Consider the following 21,755-nt stretch of genomic DNA (forward strand, 5'->3'; position numbering starts at 1 on the left):
CATTATAAGGCGCGGTCGCGTGGCCACTTGCCTAGCGTCCGCTGCGCGGCTGTCCAGCCGGCCCGCATCTCCGGGATCGGTGCTGGACCGGAACACTAAGTGAAGCTGGACTCTGCTGGACGACGGAGGCGCGGGCCAGGGAGCGGTGAGGTGGAAGGCGCCGGCTGTCACTCAGCTGGGCTGTCACTGCGACCGCCTGAGCTCGGTCCCCAGTGGTACCCGCGTCGGGGCTCGAGTGCGCTCCCCAGCCCTCTCCGGCGAGGCTGCTGCGGTGTCGGAGTGACTCCCGACTTTCCTACCGCGGCTCAGTCCCTCACCTGGGCCTCAGGAAGTTTGCAGCGGAAACGAAAGTAAGTAGCTTTAGAGGAGCTTTTGCACCCAGGCTGGGCGGTCACTGCGCTTCTCCGCGGTGGGCTTCCCGGAAGGGGCGTGGCCGCGCAGTCGCGGGGGTGTGGGCGGGGTTTCTGGAGCCCGAGGGTTTCGGGAAGTCGGGCCTCGCTGTTAGCGGGCTCCGGCAGTTAAGCGCCCTGGGCACTATTTTTTTTTTTTAATATTTATTTTTCAGTTTTCGGTGGACACAACATCTTTATTTTATTTGTGTGTGGTGCTGAGGATGAACCCGGCGCCCCGCGCATGCGGGACGAGCGCGTTACCGCTTGAGCCACATTTCCAGCCCTGGGCGCGCCTTTCTTGTAGGGGTTTAAGTTCATGGCGCGACAAGGCCAGGTGTCTGACCCACGGTTATGGTGACACAATGGAGCAGACGCTTTATGTTTATCGTTTTGGTGGGGGTGATGAGGTATTATTGCAGTTATCTGTAAGAGAAAGTGCCGTGCTCTTGCCATAATATAAATGTCCCTAGCTGCGACTTCTTATCAACCCTTTGAAAGGGCCTTTAACTAATTGCACTTGGGCTTACAGAAGGTTGCAAAGACAACCTAAAGCATTTGGGTATAATCTTAGATGTGAGATGGCAAATGCGGAAGGAGCGGTCCACAGCCACAGCGACAAAAAAGGGATGAATTGTCCCAACTGTGGGTGACTTCTTTGATGGCATTTGCTTTTATGAAGTGCTACAGATCCTCTTCAGTGTTTGGAAAAGAAGAAACGGCATCATGTTCCCACAAGCTTTGATCAGCCTCGCCAAGAATGAGTGGGTGGAGGTACGGGTTCATTCTGATTGCCTTTGTTTATTTGACTCCTCCTTGCTTAGGACTCCTGAGCAAAGCATGAAGCTGTTTGAATCAAGGAACTTTGCATAAATCCTTTAGTTTTGAGACCACTTATTAATTCTTACCTGATTTACACCTGAAGAAACCAAGACAGGGAATGAACTTGGAAATGTAGAGTGACTTTTTACTCATCTATATTTTGTGAAGAATAAGGAGGCAGTGGTGGCCACTTAGAAAAGTGGAATACTGTAGCTCTTCTATACACAAAAGTAAGACTAGCCTATTTTAAAATGGAATTTAGAGAAAACAGTGGTAACAAATTTAATTATAGTTTCCTATCTGCAATATATTGAGTCCTAGAGATATGTTATACTTCCAGGATTGTGATTATTAATGAGTGTTAAGAAGTGTCAACTTCCAAACTGGGCAAGGTACTGTTTGTACATAATGTGTTAATACCACCTATATGATCTGGAATTTGAAAATATAGCTTCCTGTGCTTTGGTTGGATATTATATTCTGGCAGAAATAGCTGATTATATTAATGTATAGAATATCAATTTTGGACCATATTTTTCATGTTTTTAAAAATTAGTCTGTACACTCCTCATATTTCAAAATGCATATTAATATAGACAGGAAAGACTGTAAGATTGGATCTTTGTATCTGGACTTTTCCAAAAACAAATTATTGGTCATGAGAAGTAGCATGTCATAGGAGAACTGATTTGGAATTTTGAGAGAAGGGACAAGGTTTGAGTCTAGGATCTGCCACTTCGTGTGAATTATTTAACACTGAATCTTAAGTTCCTTCACTTGTAAATTGAAAAGGTGATGATGATGATAATAAAATTGACTTCACAGGGTCATAATGTGCCAATAATATGATCATGTTTGCTTAAATACTTTTTTGATTTTGTCTTTTGCTGGTGGACATTTGGCTCTTCCTTGCTCAACTCTTTCTAGGCAAAGCATTAGGCTGTTATAATCAGAGAACCTTGGAGAAGCCCTCTGGTCTTGTTGGATACCTGAGTAAAATCAGAGTTCCATTAGCAGAGAAGTGAGACACTGGCAGACAATCAACATTTTTTTGTCACACTTCATTATGTATGGAAAATGGGGGAAAATTAATTAGATTAACCATTTAAAGGTAAATATGCTTATTTTGATAATTAAACTTATCCTGACTTAGAGGGTAAATTGAGAAATTTCTTGGGAATTTTCATTAATTTTAGTGGAAAAAAATGCTTCCCTGCATCCTTCGATTAATATGAGTTTATCTCAAAACAATAACAAATCCCATTAAAAGGATGCAATTAGTTGAAATTAGTTATGGCACTAATAATGGCTAGTTTGCCTTCATTAATACTCTGTAACATGCCATTATGATATGGCTTTCTAACCTAAATTCATTGTGGGTTTTTTTGGCCCTTGGGTATTCCTCACAAGACGTGGTTAAATAAATTTGAATTGGAGTTGGAGGCAGTGCATACCACATTGGAATTGAAGGCACTTTCCTAGTGTATGTGAAATCATGAGTTCAATCCCAATCTTCAGTAATATAAGGCTGAATCATTTGTGGGGAAATAAAGGAGGAAAAACACTAAGAAGAAATCATTGAAACTCAGCCAAATACAAATAAGATTAAGATCAGACTAACGTAGCAAACCACAAGACCATATGGAGAACTGATTGGGTCAAGAGCCAAGCTCATGAAGTCTAGTGAACCTGCCCAGAGGCCTTCTTCCCCCAGATGCATCATGCATCCAGGAAGCTTGGAGGGCCTAGTATTGGCAAGTTTGAGGAAATATGGTCTGAGGTGAAGGAGAGATTCCAAATAAAAATCATAAAAGTTGAAATTGTATACCCAAATGGGCGTATTTCAGAACCTGATTGGTAATTTCTTGACTGTTTAAGTATTTTTCATGGTATTTAACATTCTTATACAGTCTTATTTTAAAAAACTGATACATTTAACACTAGGGATGGGACATAACTTATTCTCTACTCTGTACCTCTATACATTGTTTTACATGCTTTTGCTGTTCTATGTAGTGTAACTGGGAACATCACTATATATCAACATCTCAGATTTAATTCCTCAGAGTGAAGAACTACTGAATCAAGGAATTATCCCTTCTTTAAAACATAATTTTATTATAAACATAATTTGTGTTTATTGTATACAGTAAAAGTGTAAAGTAAAAAATAATTTATTTCCCTATAGTTCAGGTAATAATCCTGGCTAATATTTGGATATCTTTCTCTATGTCTTTTTTCCTATATATGTGTGTGTGTGTGTGTATATATATATATACACACACACACACACACACACATACATATATATATCTGTTTAAACACAAAAACTGTTTACAGATTTATTCTTTGAAAACAATTGATATGTAATATTCTATCTTATGATTATGCTATAACCCATTTAATTATTTTCTTTGTTCTTGGACAGTTAAATAATTCTTTTTTTAATAATAGCTATCCATTTAATGATCAGTTGGCACATATTAAGATTCTGTTAGACACTGGAAACAGTGCCACAACAGGTTTTTGATTTTTTGTTTGTTTGTTTGCCTTCTGTGAGCTTCATTAGAAATAATTCTCAAATAACAGTTGTCTTAACTTTCAGGGGAGAGGTACAGGGTGCTGTGAAAATCTCTAAACAGAAAGATGTAGCATGACTCTTTTTAGGAAATGCAGTTTCACTGAGACCTGACAGATGAGCAATCTCTAGTCAGGCAAGAGGTTGGCAGGAAAAGGTTGGGACAAATTACCATCATGAGATAGGAAAGACCACGTGCCCCAGTGAATCTATGGTAAATGAAAAAGGAAGGCCTAGAATGAATGTTATATCTTTTATGCTTTCTATCTCTCCCTCACCCCCAATTTTATTCTCACATGGATTGCCCAGTGGGGATCTGCTGGCATTCTCAAAGCCAGAAAAAAGGAATCAATTTGGATAAATAAATGTGGCCACATAACCACACGATGAGGCTAATCATAGCCACAACCAATAAATGTGTTTTCCCATATTTTTTCTCATGTTATCCTTGCCAGTCCTCTGATGAAGTCATTATTATTTACTTTTGCAGATGAGGAAGTTGAAACCTAAGTAAGTTCCCCAAGTTCATAGAGCTAATGAATTACAGAGCCAAAGTTCATGTAAGAAGAAGGCCCATGCCCTTTGCACTGCCATGATGGTTCCTTGCTATGTCATCTCCAGCACTGGCCTCACCCTTTCTCTTCCTCAGCCTTCATGCCTTTTTCTTGTCAGCCTCCCCATCCTCCCCTCCCTGTGCCTGTCCCATTGATCCATTTCTTTCTCTTGTGCTTCCTTTCTCTTGGCAATGCCTTGCATAACAGGGAAGATGCCCGTCGGGTTAGTCTAAGGTGCTGAGGTGAGGGCATCATCTGCTTAGCCTTTCTATAAGATGTAGAAGGTTGCTTATCTGAGCTGTCTGCACCAGGCCATTGGACAAGACGGTAAGTAGCGCAGGCATTTTTAGAATGTCTGCTCCCCAAGGTACTTTTTAAACTTCCTGCTTTCTAACACTTGATTATGAAAACATCAAATAAGGTGCAAAGTTAAAAAGATTTTACAGTGTATGCTAATATATCGGCTATCAGCACAGTTTTACTCGGCTTTATCACATCGCTATCTCCTCTATTAATCTGTGAGTCTAATTTGGGGGGGGGGGCCAGAAAGGGTCATTCTTTGTTTCCCAGGATTCTCTCCTGCCTCAGCCTTCCAAATTGCTGGGATTACAGATGTGGGTAACTGCACCCAGCTATATGATTTTTTTTTTTTGCATGCATTTCAAATTAAATTGTAGATATCAGTACCCATATACTCCAAATACTACAGCATGCATGCTACAATTAAAGTTCAGTATATTTATAGTTTGTTCTTTTGGTGTAATATTTATCTGCAGTTTTTAAAAGTACAGTTATTCCTTGGTATCCTTAGGAGACTGGTTTCAGGACCCGCTTTGATACCAAAATCCACAATGCTCAAGTCTCCTATATGAAATGGCATAGTATTTACATAGAATCTACACACATCTTCCCATGTACTTTATTTTTAATTTTTTTGTAGTTATAGATGGACAGCATGCCTTTATTTTGTTTATTTTTATGCTGTGCTAAGGCTTGAATCCACTGCCTCACTTGTGCTAAGTAAGCACTCTGCCACTGAGCTACAGCTACAGCTCCCCTTTTAAATCATTCCTAGATTACTTATAATACCTAATACAATGTAAATGCTACTAAATAGTTGTTATATTGTATTTCTCAGGGAATAATGACAAAGAAAAATATCTGTACATGTTCAGAACAGATGCAGTGTTTTTTAGAGTATTTTCTGTTGGTAGTTGGTTAAATCCACCAATGCAGAATCCGTGGATATGGGGGACCTACTGTACATGTTCGGAGTGTTGTCAAAGGCATATGTGTGTGCATACCTAACCCCCATTAATATAATAGATTACTATCACCCTAGAAAGCTCCCACATGCCCTATCCCCCTCGCCCCTCACCTCTCCCTGGGCAACCAGAATACTTTTTCTACCATTGATTAGTTTTGACTATTCTAGAACTTCATTAAAAGGAATTATAAAGTACATATACTTTTATAATCATCCTTCATCCCGCATTGTTTTTTTTTTCCATTTCTATGCTGTTTTTTTGTATTAGTAGTTCAACTCCTTTTTATTGGTGAGTAATCATACTTTGTGTGAATATAGCATGGACTTGTTTACCACAGTCCTCTTGGAAAACGTTTTCCACTTTGAGGCTGTCATGAATAATGCTACTCTGAACGTTGCACAAATCCTTTTGGACAAATATTTTATTTTCTCTTGGGCATGGAATTGCTGGGTCATAGTATATACATGTATGTTTAATTTTATAAGAAGCTATCAGACCTTTTTCTAAAGTGTTTGTACCAATTTATACTCCTATCAGTTTATGAAAATTCCAGTTGTGTCACATTTTTATCAGTATTTGGCACTGTTGATATTTTTAATTTTGGATGTTCTGATAGGCATGTATTGGTGTTTATGGTGACTCACTGTGAGATTTTATTCTTTGTTTCACTTTGGGGAAAATCAGTGAATATGAAGGGGTAGAAGAAAAAGGAAGAAGATTAAAGCAAATAGTTCCACTTTGAGATCTGATGCAGACAGCCACATTCTCTAAATCCTTTTTTTTTTTCACATCTTCCTATCCTAAGTGCATTATTCTTTGTATAGTCTTCTAATTCTTACTTCAGCTCATAATTGCTTTAAACCTGTTTGTTTTTTAATTCTCTTCAATAGTTTAGTTGTCTGAAATTCTTAAGCTTATTTGGTGCCTCGTACTGCTATTTATTTGTTGGACCTGGCTCATAGTGAACTTTTTCTTTTGTGGTTTATAATTTTGGATTGGGAGCTCCTATTAAGTGCTTTTTGTTTGTTTGTTTGTTTGTTTTTGTTTTTGAGGGTTCTATCTGGCCTGATTGTGAGGGTGTTTGTTGGCTTCAGCTATCTGGCCACTTTCTACATAAAAGTTCTTAGTTTGGGAGATACCAGCCTGAAGAAGATGGTCAGGATCCTCTAAATTTGAAGCCCAAATTTGGAGACAGGCTCAAGGTTATGAATTTACACAGAGACTTTTTTTTTTTTTTTAATACCTCATGCCTAGTCCTGGACTCCGTATTCGTTGGCTAATGGGCTGCTTTTGTTCTAGCCTGTCATTCCATTTAGGAGTAGCACACTTTGGAGAATCATATTAAGGTAGGGTCTTCATTCCAGTCCTCTTTTCTTGCATGCCCCCACCTCACCTCCTGTCCCTAGTGGGGTTTAAACCCAACATCTAGTTGGCAAGGTTGGCAGTGCCCTTCAGGGTCTCCATGTGGGCAGTGCTCCTCATCCTATGCCCAGTTTGTTTTCTGTTCCTAAAATTCTTTTTCCTTTCCACTGAGCTCAGCTATCACTGGAGTAGATATTTGACACCTGTTATCCAATATATAGAGGTCCTTTGTAGCAGGAACGTTTTAAATTTTTTTTCTAGTGCTCCATATTGCTGGAAAATGACAAGTCTGAGGGAATAAAAGTTACAGTCTTCTTTGATTCTGTGAAAAACAACTCATTTTAAAGATTATGTCTATCCTCAAAAAAAAAAAAAAAAAAAAATCAAAGGTCCACCAAGCATGTGACTTTTTGAATCATGATCTTTTTGCCCTGAGATATTCTCTCTTCTTTATAGGGTCCAGCACTGAGAAATAAACAAAGTAGTTTTTTGGGGCACATTCTGAGTATTCAGAAGGCAACCAGACATGTCCTTGGATGACATTAAGATGAACTCCAGTGACCTCCTGAAGAAAGAAGATCTAGACAGCGGAGGCTTTGGGAAGGTGTCCTTGTGCTTTCACAGAACCCATGGATTCGTGATCCTGAAAAAGGTGTACACGGGGCCCAAGTGCACTGAGTGAGTTGGGAGCAGAGGTGGGTGGGCCACACTCCCTGCTGACCACAGAAAGTAGCTATCAAGGACAGTACAGGTTTCAGGATGAGTCAGAACCTGATGTGAGTCTTGGTACACCAGCTCTATGTCAGGGGTAATGGTTACTCTTACTATTATCATTATCTCTAGTGAGGTTTCTGAGGCTAGTTAAACTAGGACATAATAGAAGAGAAGTGCAGGGGAAAAAATTAAAAAGAGAGAAGGACATGAGGGAGGCAATGGATATGTGAGGTGTTTAGTCAACTTTTTTTAGCTGTGGCAAAATACCCCAACTTAAAAAGAAAAGGAAACTTAAAGGCGGAAAAGGAGGAAGTTTCCTCCCAACTTAAAGGAGGAAAGATTTATTTTGGTTTTAGAGGGCTCAGTCCAAGGTCAGCTGACCATGGCAGTGGGAGCATGTGGTGGAGGATGCTACTGGCCTCATGGCAGCTGAGGAAGCAGGGTGGGTGGNAAAAAAAAAAAAAAAAAAAAAGACCATTTATGAAAAGGGCCAAGAAGCCTGTTTTTCAAGCAATCAGTGGAGTGGTTTTTTTTTTTTTTTTTAACCTGTCTCTTCTTTTTAAAGTAATTATATAAGAGAGGCCTTCTTTTATTGGACTGTCCAGAATAGTCTTCATCTGGCCATGTTGCTGCTGTTGGTGCACGTTTTGTTCATTGATTTACGTGTCTTGAATACCCACTGCCAGTTACTGGAAAGGAAGGGTGCAAAGACGAAAGAGAAGCCTCTCTGCTTTGTAAGGCTCATGGTCTGTATCTGAAAGAGATCAGTATGGTTCCCAATGTGACTGAAGCATGTGAGATGTGACACATTACAGGTGCAGAAATGCATACATTCCCAGGTGCTGAGGGAGAAGGGGCCAGATGTGCCCCGCTCAGAATGGCATCTTTCCCGCCCACAGGTACAATGAGTCGCTCCTTGAGGAAGGGAAGATAATGCACAGACTGAAGCACAGTCGGGTGGTGAAGCTCCTGGGCATCATCATAGAAGAAGGGGACTATTCCCTGGTGATGGAGTACATGGAGAAGGGAAACCTGATGCAGGTGCTCAAGGCCCAGGTAGAGGACATTTTGTAGTGCACTGGGTGCTGGCTCTATGGCTAGAAGTGGGGAGTTCATTTATGGCTCTCTGGTCTAAAATAGTATCTTGGTGAATTGCCTCGTAGTTTGGATTATCTTAAGTCAGTCCCTCAGTAGCACCTCCTTGCCATTCCCCACACAGAAGGTTGTCTTTCCTTTTCTCAAGCCACCTATAGACCTCTGTGTCACCACTTGAAAGGTCCCCTCTGTGTCTTGCTGCTGCAGTTGACTTTTTACCAGACCTGCCAGCCTTTCCATGGCTCACACTGCAGAGAGAGGCCTGTCTTCAGAAGCACATGGTCTGATATGGGGCATTTGTGTGAGAGATAACAAGTATGGGTTGATCAGTGAAAGCATATACACTCTTGTGATGGTAAGAGAAGATGGAATATTAGCAATTGCACTTCGATACTATTTAAGAAGCCTTTATTATAGGTTAAATACAGAACATAAGCCACAACAACATTGGATAAGATTTAAAACAGGAAAATAAAACTTGTTTATTACCAAAACCAAATAATTCTAAAATGTTTTTGAAAGTTTATGTAACTACTAAGATCAAGCTCTTGGTCTAGCTCCTGATTAATGCAGAGCAAATATGATTCCAGCAAGTAAAAGAAGGCAGGTAAATAAGTGGTGGTGTTTTAATAAACACCGATAGTCTGTTGTAAAGCAGAGGAGAAGCCCCCACCCCAACTGGGATAGATAAGAGAGGCTTCCAGTCTGAAGGACAAATAGAAGGTTTGAAGCAGACAATTAGGGAATAAGTGTTCCAGGCAGAGAGAAGGCAGGTGCAAAGGAAAAGGGTGCCTGATCTGCAGAACTGCAACACCCGGTGTGGCCAGAGTATACATCACATGTGAGGAATAGCAGGATGTGGCTACCTTTATAGCAAATATTCCCCCTTTTCTACCTTCTACCTCCACTCCATAACTGCCACTCAATAGGCCTCTCTCAAAAATACAAAGAGGATAAAAGATGTCACTTATACACATTGTATTGTCCTTTGACCAGACTGCTGTCCTTCTCCAAATGAGGTAAGAAGTAGGCACTTTGATTGGGAGATAAGTCATTTGTCACAGGAGGCATTCTTTAGGATCATGCAATGATAACGTGCACCAGTCAGAGCTCAGGAAGAAAGTTAGGAGGATCCAAGAGAGGAGCAGGAGAGGGGTGGGCAGGAAAGCAACTTTACTTGCTTGACTTTTTTTTTTTTCTAAACCCAAAATTGTACCAAAGAAGAAGGGACTGGATATCATCTGCTTTTATGTGATGGTGACCCAACTAATGATGCTGTAGTTCAGCTACATTATGTGATAAATATGGTGTGAGGGGTAGACATGGAAATCTAATTTTGTCATTTAAATATTTTTCCTGTTAACCAACAACCAGTGTACCTAGATTTTCAGTGTTTAGCAAAATTAAAATTCAGCTACTAAAATTAAACTAGAATTGTTTATACAAACATGATGTTGATATAACTAGAATATAACTTTAAGTAATAGTGACCTGAGATTCTACAAACACCTAAAGGGTCTGATACCAATTCAATAAATAGATATTAATTCACTTCAGCATAGTTTTAGAAACAATACATATTGCACAGATTTTTACATGGTTGTAATCAGTGTGAACATATTTCCTTATATTCTTTTCTTTTTGTCTTTAACATTTTTTACATGCCCATTTCCTTGACATTTTTCATGTAGTCAGTGCAGATAACAGTATCACATTACAGGTGTATGCCATAGAAAATGTTTGTACATATGTTATTCATTCAAATGGTCTAGGTGCCATTCTATGTACTGAAAATACAATCATAAATAATAACAATGATGTGATTTTGATCACAAGGAATATAATCTTATAATATTTTTGTATGCTACAAGATTGACATTGAATTTTTGCTTTTACACTGATAAAATATGACATCAATACCTTTTCTCCCTTGGAATGGAATCTTTCTTGAAGGGAAACTTGTGTCACCATGACAGTAGTACTGCAGAGCATCTGGAGAGAGGAAACCTGGTGACTTAGTTCTCAGATTTAGTGCCACCACTCTTCAGTGGAATAGTGGCTCTGGTCGGTTTGATTATCTTGCCATTTCATAAACTTACTATCGCTTGTTTTAGATCAGTATCCCGCTCTCTGTCAAAGGAAGGATAATTATGGAGACCATTGAAGGAATGTGTTACTTACATGGAGAAGGTGTCATACACAAGGACCTGAAGCCCGAAAATATCCTTGTTGATGATAATTTTCACATTAAGGTAAACTATAAGCTATAGGCTTCTAGAAGGTTGGGTAATTTTGGTTGAGTAATTTCAGTTATAATTTTCCACTGAAAATCCATTTTTACAGATGGAAAAAGAAAATTGATTTTACAAAAATTAAGGTGAGGGGCTGGGGATATAGCTCAGTTGGTAGAGTGCTTGCCTTGCATGCACAAGGTCCTGCGTTCAATCAGTTCAAGCACTGCTAAAAAAAGAAAAGAAAAGAAAGAAAAAAAAATTAAGGTGAAAGTAAAAAATAAAATAAAATAAGCTAAATTTCAAAGCAGAAAATTTTGATGCCCAAATGCTGATAAAGGAAGACCTGGCTCAACATATAATTGGCGATGGTGCTGTCATATGGCTTTACCAGGGATTGAAAGGACAGATGCAGATTTGATGGGGTTGGGAGATAAGTGTAAGGATGTGACTAATGTCATTTTGGGAGTAGTGCAATTGATTGGAGTAGGCTAGAAAAACACTTTCCTAGGTTTTGTTTCTTTTTCCTCTGTTAGGTTTTGAGATACAACATTTAAGAGTTGCCCCCTTCGCTCTAGAATGGGCCATCTGCCTCATCATTTTTCCAGGGAATCTATGTTGAGATTCCTTTCTGGAAATGCAGGGGAATCCAGAGGGGTGCATGTGGAAAATCCTTAGAACTTCAATATGGCTAAGAGTCAGATCTGCAGCAAATAAACCATTTGGGCAGCAAAAACTTCTCTTTTGAAAAATAGCTGATTTAAAAGTATCTATTTCCTTTTGAAAATATTCTTTTCATTGTAGTAAAGGGAACAGAGAAAGGAAACCTTCTTTTGTTCACTCACGAGCAAGATTTAACTCCAGGAGCAACAGATCGAATTGGTTTTGGCAGCTGGAATCCAGGTGCAAGTACCTGAAAGAAGGGCTGAGGTTGTAGCTCAGTGGTAGAGAGTTTTCTAGCATATGCAAGGCCCTGGGTTCAATTCCCAGAACCACACCAAAACAAAACAAAGAACCTGAAAGGGGAAGCAGCGTTAGGGGAAGAACTCAGGACTTGCCTACAAGATTCTGTTCTAACCCTTTGTTCAAGTCTTGGACAGATTTTTATTCTCATATCTTTAAATTCTTTCTTTAAATTAATAGCCTTTCTCTTATATTCTGGGTTAAAATCTGCGACTTTTAGATAATCACTTGTTGTCATTCATCCCCAAATGCTTGCTTGGATTCCTAGAGACAAAAATGGAACTGTCACTTTTGCTAGTTTATTCTGACGTATTGGCTTGCCACTTCCTTCTTTGCTCTGTGTCTGACCTTGGTATTTTTCTCTGCTTTTCTTCTTGTTTTTTTTTTTTTTCTCCTCCTCCTCCTTCCCATATCATTTTTTCTTAGGTTCAGATACCCAACAAGATCACAGTCTTTATGCTCAGTGTGTCTTGATCCATGGAAACTTGCATCCAATGGGCCTCTGGACACCATTTGGGGAGATAGAAGGTGTAGTACCCATTCTCCGTCAGCTATGTAAATCTGCTGAGAAGAAAGTAATGTTTTTCCACCCAGCCCTAGAAATAACTGAAAAAACATCCAGAATGAACCCAATTTGTTACTGTCATATCAGGAATGCTTCTGCTTTCACCCTCCCTTTTATTGCATAAGAATCAAGATACAGAATTTCATGTGAACATTTCTTGGGGAAGATTTTGCATGTCAGTGAGGAAACACATTTCTTTGAATGTGTTCAGAAGCTATTTTAAACCTGCCCAATGTAACCATTTCTGTTCCTCACATCTGTTAGATAAATCCCCAATTGAAAGCCAAATCTGGGTTGCTTATAGACTTCACACAGTGATCGTGTTGGTTTGATCTTTTGCAGATAGCTGACCTTGGTGTTGCTTCCTTTAAGACGTGGAGCAAACTGACTAAAGAGAAACACAATGAGCAAAGGAAAATGAACAGCAACTCTGTGAAAAATGGCGGCACCCTCTACTACATGGCCCCAGAGCACCTGAATGACATCAATGCCAAACCCACAGAGAAGTCAGATGTGTACAGCTTTGGCATAGTTCTTTGGGCAATATTTGCAAATAAGGAGCCATATGAGAGTAAGACATTTGTAGAGGAGTGGGATTTTCTTATTAATCTAAATGATTATGTGAAATAATAGCCTTCAAGGAAATCAGTAAAGATTTATAATTTTTTGTTCATTTAATGGCAGTTTGTCCCACCGGACTATGAGTTCCATGAGGGTTAGTGCCACATCTGATTTAGTCACTGTCATTTCCTCAGCGTCTACACACATACTGCCTAGAACACAGTAGGTACTTAGTAAATTTGTGTTCAGTGAATGAGTAATTCCATTTTAGGAATCCGAGATCTCAGATGAATAGGCACTTTGATAATGTATCTAACCTTTGGAAGTGCTATAAAATTTCTGGACTCTTCCTGGACAGAAAACTTGCTTATTTCTGCTTGTGAGGATTTAGCATACTATTGGCATACATTTCATACTGACACTCATTCACTTTACTCTTCATTCAGAATTAATTTTTTTTCCAGTACTTACTGTGGGTACTTTATTGAAAAAAATAAAGATGAGTAAGTTGTGGTTCATGCAAAAGAACAGATACGTAAGTGGTCATTCTTCCAGTTGAAGTATATAAACTAATGGACATTTTCCTATATATTCTTTCTGGATGATTATCAGCTTCTGTGGTTTAATATTGTTTCTTTGCTGATGCCTCTGAAATGTCTATCTCTGGCCCTTGCCTGGATATCCACCTGCCTGTTAGATCCATTACATACATCAGAGGGATCTCCAAAGCACATTCTCATAAACAGATCTACAGTTTGTAAGTTCCTTTAGCTCACTCTAGCTTGGGTCCTCTTTGTATACTCAGAAAATGTCTTCATTATTTGTCTGTTGAGGAGGTCACCAGCTACCTTAGAGTCATCTCAGACTCAGCCTTGCCCCTTATCTCCCACATCCAGGAAGATCTCAAAAGCTATAAATTTGAGGGGTATGTGTATGGTTTATACACATATACACACACGCACATACACACACAAGTCAAGATACATCTTTAATCCATTCTTTCTGTCACTACTAGCTTCTGTCTAGTTCAGACCCTTTGTTTTTCTGCCAAAGGCTCCTGTGCTGTCCACCATTCACATGGCAGTCAAAATAGTCCTCTTAAAAGGCAAACACAACCATTTCATTCCCCTATTTAAAATCCTTCCAAAATTTTTCATGGCCTTTAGGATTAAGCTCAGATTCCTCAGTATGGAATATGAGGCCCTTTATAATCTGACCTTTGCCTCTCCCTCCTTTGTCAGTATGCCCAGTTTTACCAAACTAGTAATTTCTGGGCTGCATCATGATTTTTGTTAACTACCCCCCTACCCCTAGTCTCTTCATTCTCCTACTCTGGCCTGGAATCATCCTCCATAAATGGGCCCTCCTTCCCCATTTACCTGGATAACTCCTGCTTATTTTTCTGGACTTAGCAAAACGCCAGACTTTCTGTTCTAGTCATGATTGTGTTACCAGAGCCCCTTGTACTTCTATATCAACTTTCACTCTATATTTTAAGTCACTGTCATTAAACGAGCTTTCTAAAGGTGAGGGCTGTCCTGTGTTTGCATTTGTATTAAAATCTGGGAACTGTCATTGGCTTTACACATAAAATCCATTTGTTTTTCCAGAAAGCAGCCTTTGTTTTGAATTTTGTCCTTTATCTTCAGAAACTAAATTGTTGTTTGATCATCTCTATGATGGAATATGTCAGCTTGTCACAAGGTCATTCCACCTCTACAGAACAAGGCTGCTATGCTAAAAGTTTTCTAGATAGAGACAAATTTGTGTTATTATCCAAGTTCTGTCATCTTAGTGCCTGAAAGCAGGACCCAAAAGTCTTAAGCAAAGATCCTCTTTGTCTTATAGATGCTATCTGTGCAGAGCAACTTTTAATATGCATAAAATCTGGGAACAGGCCAAATGTGGAAGACATCATTGAGCACTGCCCAAAGGAGATCATCAGCCTCATGGAGCTTTGCTGGGAGACGAACCCAGAAGTTCGACCAACATTTCCTAGTAAGAGCATCTTTTGTGACTATGCAGGATACATTCCCCACATTGATTTTCCTAAGATAATATAAGGAATATGGTTTGAGTCCTCAGAAAACCAAGTAACACTTGTAGTTTTAAGCTGACTTCCTAGAATGTATATTCTTGAAAAGTTTGGTAGAATTCTCCCATAAAACTTTCTGGACCTGGAGATTTTTGTTTGTGTTTGGGGTGGGGGCTTAGTTTTTAAACTATGAAGTCAGTTTTCTTTAAAGACTGTTCAAAAGATCTGTGTCATATTAGGGCAGTTGTGGTAGTTTATATTTTTTGAGCAAGTGGTTCACTTCATCTAAGTTATTAAGTTTATGTATAAAGTTGATTTTAGTATCTTTCATATATTTGATGCCTGCAGAATCTAGTGATAACTCCTATCTCATTCCAGATATTAGTAATTCATGTCTTCTTTTTTTCATTTCTGCTAGATTTTTATCAATTTTATTAATCTTTATAAAGATTTAGTTTTGGCTTCATTAATTTATTGTTTTTCTGTTTTCTAATTCATTGGTTTCTATTCTTTATTATTTCCTTCCTTATGCTCAGTTTGTATTTATTTTGCAAGTTCTTGAGATTATTGATTTGAGACCATTTTCTCTTTTCTAATGTGTATATTTATTGCTATAAATTTCCCTCTCAGCCTGGTTTTATTTGTGCCCCAGAATTTTTGACATGTATTTTCATTTTCATTCAACTTCACATATCTTTTTTTTTTTTCATTGATCTTGAGACTTTCTCTTTGACCCATGTGTTATTTAGATGTGAGTTGTTTAGTCTCTTGAGTTTGGAGATTTTCTTGTCATCTCCCTGTTACTGATTTCTGGCTTGACTCCATTGTGGTCAGAGAACATATTCTGTGTGTTTTAGTACTCTCAGATTTGTTCAGATTTGTTCTGTGAGTCAGGCTGTGGTCTGTCTTAGTACATGTTCTCTGAGCACTTGAGGAGACTACTTGAGTAGAATGGTCTTTAAATTAAATTAAATCCTGTTGGTCGATGGTGTTGTGTTCTTGGTCTTTGATGATTTTCTCTCTACTTGTTCTTTGAATATTAATAGGGGTATTTAAATTTCCAACTGTAATTGTGAACTTGTCTATTTCTATGTTTAGTTCTGCCCTTCTTTGCTTTTTATAAATTGCATTTCAATTGCTGTCTTCTTAGAGGGTTGATATTTTTATCATTTTATAAATGTCCCTCTTTATGTCTTTGTTAATTTTGTTTGCTCTGAAGTCTACTTTATTAAAGATTAATAGAGCCATTCTGCTTTCCCTTTGATAAATACATCTTTTCCAACTTTTCACTTTAAGATGCCTTTGTCATTATATGTCAAGTGAGTTTCTTCTGACAAATTATAGTTGGGTCATGTTTTTTAAGTGTCTTCTTTTAATTGATGTACTTAGACCATTCACATTTGATGTAATGAGTGGTGTGTTAGGGCTCTAATCTGCCATTTCATTTTGTCATCCATTTGTTCTTAATGTTTTTCATTCCTGTTTTTCATGTTAGTCAACTTTCCATTACCATAATAAAATATCTGAGACAATCATCTTATAAAAGGAAAGGGTTTATTTTGGCTCACAGTTTTACAGGTTTTCAGTTTGCGGTTGGTTGTCACCTTTGTTTTTGGGCCTGTGACAAGGCAGCACAATCTTGGCAGGTAACACAGGTAATAAAACTATTCACCTCATAGCTGGGATTCGTAAGAGAGTGGAGGAGGAGGAGCCAGGTTCTGACATTCCCTTGAAGGATATGCCCTCAGTGACCTAACTTGCTTCCACTAGACCTCCCTTTCTGAAGGCTTCACATCTCCCCCAACAGCACCACAGTTCAAGGACTGTGCCTATAAAAAACGGATCTTTCAGGGACATGAAGATCTAAACTACATCATCTTTCCTGCCTTCTTGGGAGTGTTTGAACACATTTTAAAATTCCACTTTGATTCATCTACAGTGTTTTTATTGTATTTCTATGTGTGGTTTTTTAAATGGATACGCCAGTTATTACATTACCTATATATAATATATCAGTCTACTAACGGTGTCACTTTACCAGTTTGAATGTAGTGTAAGAATCTTAATGTCCCTTACTTCCCTTTACTTTCTCCTGTATATAATCTTGAATATTTCCCTTACATAGGTTTAGAACCCAACAGTAGATGGTGCTATCATTTTGCTTTAATTGTCATGATTTAGAAAATTCAAGAGGAGAAGGAAAGTTTATTGTATTTACCCATTGTTTTGATTATTGTGTTGTGGTGTTCTTTTTCTGATACCAAATGTGTCACCAACTGAGTGTCCTAAAATTCAACTCATTTCTGACACTGACTACGCATAGCTGTCATCAGACTCCACATGTTTAAAGGCTTAATTCCATATGACTCTTCACTTCACGTACCAGCTACAAATAGGGTACCCAGGCTATCCACACTTTTGCTCAGATGACTACAAATTCAGGTGTTCCCATGATTTCTACCTAGGTATGATAATTCATTAGAAAGTCTTACAGAACCTAGGAAAATTCTTATTTTTACTATGTATTAAACTCAGAAACACCCAAATAGAAGAGGTACATAAACCAAGATATGTCAGAGTGTGTGTGTGTGTGTGTGTGTGTGTGCGCGCACACACACATGGGGCTTCATTACTGTCCTCAGGCACACACACCCTTCCAGCTCTTCTGTATGTTCATCAACCCAGAAACTCTTTGGACCCCATCATTTATGGTTCTCACAGAACTTCTATTATGTAGGCATGATAGATTAAATCATTGGTCATTAGTGATTGAACTTAATCTCATTCCTCTCCTCTTCTTGCAGTTCAAAAGGTGGTGCCAAAAGTTCCACCTCTAATCATGGCTTAATCTTTCTGCTGACCAGGACCTGTTCTGAAGTTATCTATCCAACTCCATTGCTCACCCATCCTCCTTATTACTTTAGGAGATTCCAAGTATTTTAGGAACTGCCTGTCAGGAACCAAATCAGAGAAAAGACCAATTCTTTATTTTTTAGTATACTATGTGTGTATTTCCTGGTTTTTCAACGTGTCATCTTTTATCAGTTGCTGTCTGTTTGGAGAACTTCCTCAAGTTATTCTCATAGGATAATAAATTCTCTTCCTCTTCCTCTGAGAAGGTCTGAATCTTCCTATGATTTCTGATGGATATTTTTGCTGGGTGTAGGAATCTGGGTTGACAGTTCTTTTCTTTTCACATTTGAAAAATATTGTAGCCTCCATGGTTTCAATTGAAAATCATGTTATTCTAATTGTGTGAAGTATTTTTCCTTATAGGTATTATTTTCCATTGTATTTATTTTTCTCTGGCTGCTTTCAAAATTTTGTCTTTGTCTTTATTTTCCACAAGTTTAGCTACATTTTTCCTGGTGTGGATTAACTTGGGTTTTTTCAGCTTCAGTTTTGCTTCGATTCTTGAAATTGTATGTTTATACCTAGACATAAGTGGGAATCTTTCAGCCATTATTTCTTTGAGTGCTTTTTTCAACTGTATTTTCTACTGTGTTTCTTGAACTCTGATAACATAGAAACTAAATCTTTTGTTATGGCGCTGCAGGTCCCTGAGGCTCTACATTTTTTTTCCTCTCAATTAATTTCTTCTCCCTTGTTCAGATTGGATAGTTCTGTCATTTCATCTTCCAGTTAACTGCTTTTTCTCTGTCATCTCCATTTTGCTTTTAAGTCCATCTAGGAGCTTTTTATTTTGCTGTGTGTGTGAGAGTGTGTGTGTGTGTGTGTGTGTGTGCGCGCGCACGCACTCGTGCTTTCGCACGTGAATACATGTTGGGAACTGAACCCAGAGTCTTTAATACGCTAAGCATGTGCTGTACCCTCAACCCCATCCTGTATTTCTTTGCTGAGACTTTCTATTATTCCATTTGTTTCAAGCAGGTTCTTGAATTCCTCAATGAAGAACTATTTTTATCATGGATGTTTTAAAAATCTTTACCAGTTGTACCAACATCTCTATGTTGGAATCTATTGCATTTTCTTACTCTAGTTTGGAATTTTTCTGGTTCTTAGTGTAATGTATGATTTCCCAGAAGCGTATATATTTTACTATATTATAAGATTATACATATTCTTTAAGCCTTCTGTTTTAGCTGATTTTTTCTGACTTTGCTTTGGAAAGGGAATAGTGGTTGCCACCTTGCTGATACCAGGTAGAGGTAGAAGTCCAAGTTCTCTGCTCAGACCCCATTGACACCCAAAGCAGGGTCTTTTTTACACTGTTGGTCATTGCCTAGTGTTGTGGCAGAGTCTACATGGTCTCCACAACCACTGCAATTGAAGTGCATCATCACCACTGGACAACAGTGGAAGTCCCAGGTCTTTGACAGGCTTCCTCTGATACTTACCCAACAAGGTGGAGAAGAGGCATCTTGTTAGGCCCTGTGTGGTACAAGTCCAGGTTACCCTTGTGATGTCTGGACACCAAGAGAATAGAAGGGCTCATTGTCAGCTAACAGGCAGCACAATCCTATCTTCCTATTTGACTTTCTCTAACCTCACCCTGGTGGGAGTACTGGGGTGCCTTGTCACTATCCCACAAGGTTGCAAGTCTAGGCTTTCTACTTGACCTTGGCTTATGTGGGTGGAGGTGGAATTATAATTTTTTTCTGGGGTCGTTAGCTTCAACAAAGTGATTATTGATTAAATTGATCAAACATTTTTCTATTACTAGGCTACCCCTTGCTTAATGCTATGTTGAGAAAGATTAGGCTGTTGTTGCTGCTGCTGCTGCTGCTGTTATTGTCTGTGTGCTTGTTGATGTTTCTTGGTTGCTAGTCTTTCAGATCCAACTGTTGTTTATGAGCAAAGAGAAAATCCAGTGAACTCATTACCATGTATGTGTTTTCTCAGCCATGAGGTCCCTAGTCAAACTGCCTTCCTTTCTCCTCCTTCCAAAGGATCCATACCTTTATTTGATACATAATATCTTCCAAATGATTCATATATTTATTTGATACATAATATCTAATATCTAATCCTTTATTCCCAATCCTTATTCTGAGTATCCCATCCTGTCATAAATCTGATGCTAGAGAGATGGAAACAGAGTTCACTCATCCTTGTCCACTTGGTGATTAACTCACACCATTAGGGCTTTTGCTGCAGCCAGAGCAAGTGTACTCTGTGAGACAGAAGCTCTTGGTTTCCAGTGTTTTCTAACCCTTCTCCTGTCTGCTGGTATGTATTCTTGTTAGTCTCTTCATCAGAGTCAGTGATTTGGAGTTTAAATTTTTATCTTACTGCTTTGTCCACAGATTGAGGTAAGAAATTCAAAGACGGTAGATTGCTAATATTTTAATTTTATTTTAGAAAATTAAGAAATTTAAAGGACTATTTTTTTCATATAGGCATTGAAGAAAAATTTAGGCCTTTTTATGTAAGTCAGTTTGAAGAAAATGTAGAAGAGGATGTGGAGAGTTTAAAGGTAGGTAATATAGCAGATGCTCAAAATATTCACATGTCAATGTATATATTCTCAGTCATGAAAACCAAAGCAGTGTAAATTGGTACTGAGATTTGAGGTAAACTAGCTTGGTGAACACAAAACAAATTAGCACTTGTAATGCAAATATCATTATGTTGGCAAAGTGGACTCATTCCTCCATTATACTCATTAAACGAGAGAAAATACTTATAGCAATATGAAAACAAAATCACAGTGTCACTGGAAAATACATGGATCAGCCATTTTGAGGAATTCTTATAAAACAAAGACAGCAGGATTTTATATGGTAAGATTTGGAAGAGGGGGAAAATAATAACCTAAAACATTGCTGAGGAAGAAGTACTAGAGGTGTAGATGGACACTGATAAGGAGTCATTTGGGAACCACATTTACACTATCTAGAAGAGTTGGCTCCTCCCTGTGCTTCCTTGTACTTAGTAACAGAGGACAGTGGCATCTAAGGCTGAAGCCATCGTTTTGGTGTCCAGGGTCAGAGAGGTACACCAAAGCCCAGTTATCAGCTAACCAACTAAGAGGAATAGAGACCTTCCTCACTTTTACACTCATAAATCAAACTACTGTCATACACCCAAAGTCATGAAAAGGAGTCTTCAAAAAATAAACCAGGCAAGCAAATAGAGATTTCAGAATTAAAAAAAAAAAAAAAATCAGGCAAAATTGCCCACCTTTTGAGGGATTCCCTACAATGTAAAAGAGATGTATCCAGTGCAAAGCAAGAAGCATCAAAGCGACATCAGTAAAGATAAACATTAAGGCAAAAAAGCATTACCTCAACCATCAGGAAGATTTCAAAATGCTCCCAAGAAGAGGCTCCAGAGAGGGGACTCCAAGTAGAAACTCTGGAGAGAGAAGCCCTGGAGGAGAAAGAAGATGAGGACAGTGAAGATATTGTGAACCCCGCACCTATGGAAAGTGAGACTCCTCAGTCCTGCCACCCCTAACCTGTCATTTCTGATACTGAGGATGTAACCAAGAGGAAGAACCATAATTTCTTGGAGTGCAAAAGACAGAATGACCTCTGCTCATGGTTCTTAACCCTGAGGGCCCAGGTACCCACCCTGGCCAGCTGCTCTGAGGCCCCCAGAGTAGTGATTCTGAGCAAAGCCTGGGAATACTTGCAAGCCCTGGTGTGTGTGTGT

General features: G+C 38.8%; 1 protein-coding gene across 3 annotated transcripts in view; it reads left to right on the forward strand.

Moving 5' to 3' along the window:
* Ripk1 (receptor interacting serine/threonine kinase 1) overlaps positions 1–21,755 on the forward strand; it is a 35,804-nt gene continuing 14,049 nt past the window's right edge. Inside the window, exons 1-7 of one of the 3 annotated variants that reach the window (XM_015493957.2) lie at positions 1–350; positions 7,430–7,651; positions 8,587–8,743; positions 10,897–11,034; positions 12,884–13,112; positions 14,951–15,100; positions 20,498–20,574. In XM_015493957.2, coding sequence (XP_015349443.1) covers positions 7,500–7,651; positions 8,587–8,743; positions 10,897–11,034; positions 12,884–13,112; positions 14,951–15,100; positions 20,498–20,574 — 903 coding nt within the window. In that variant the 5' untranslated portion in view covers positions 1–350; positions 7,430–7,499. Of the gene's footprint in view, positions 351–424; positions 1,164–7,429; positions 7,652–8,586; positions 8,744–10,896; positions 11,035–12,883; positions 13,113–14,950; positions 15,101–20,497; positions 20,575–21,755 lie in introns of those variants that run through there. The other 2 variants (XM_048799718.1, XM_015493958.2) reach the window with 2 other exon arrangements.

This window comes from Marmota marmota, unplaced genomic scaffold (genome assembly GCF_001458135.2).
Source record: "Marmota marmota marmota unplaced genomic scaffold, marMar, whole genome shotgun sequence".
Lineage (NCBI taxonomy): Eukaryota > Metazoa > Chordata > Mammalia > Rodentia > Sciuridae > Marmota > Marmota marmota.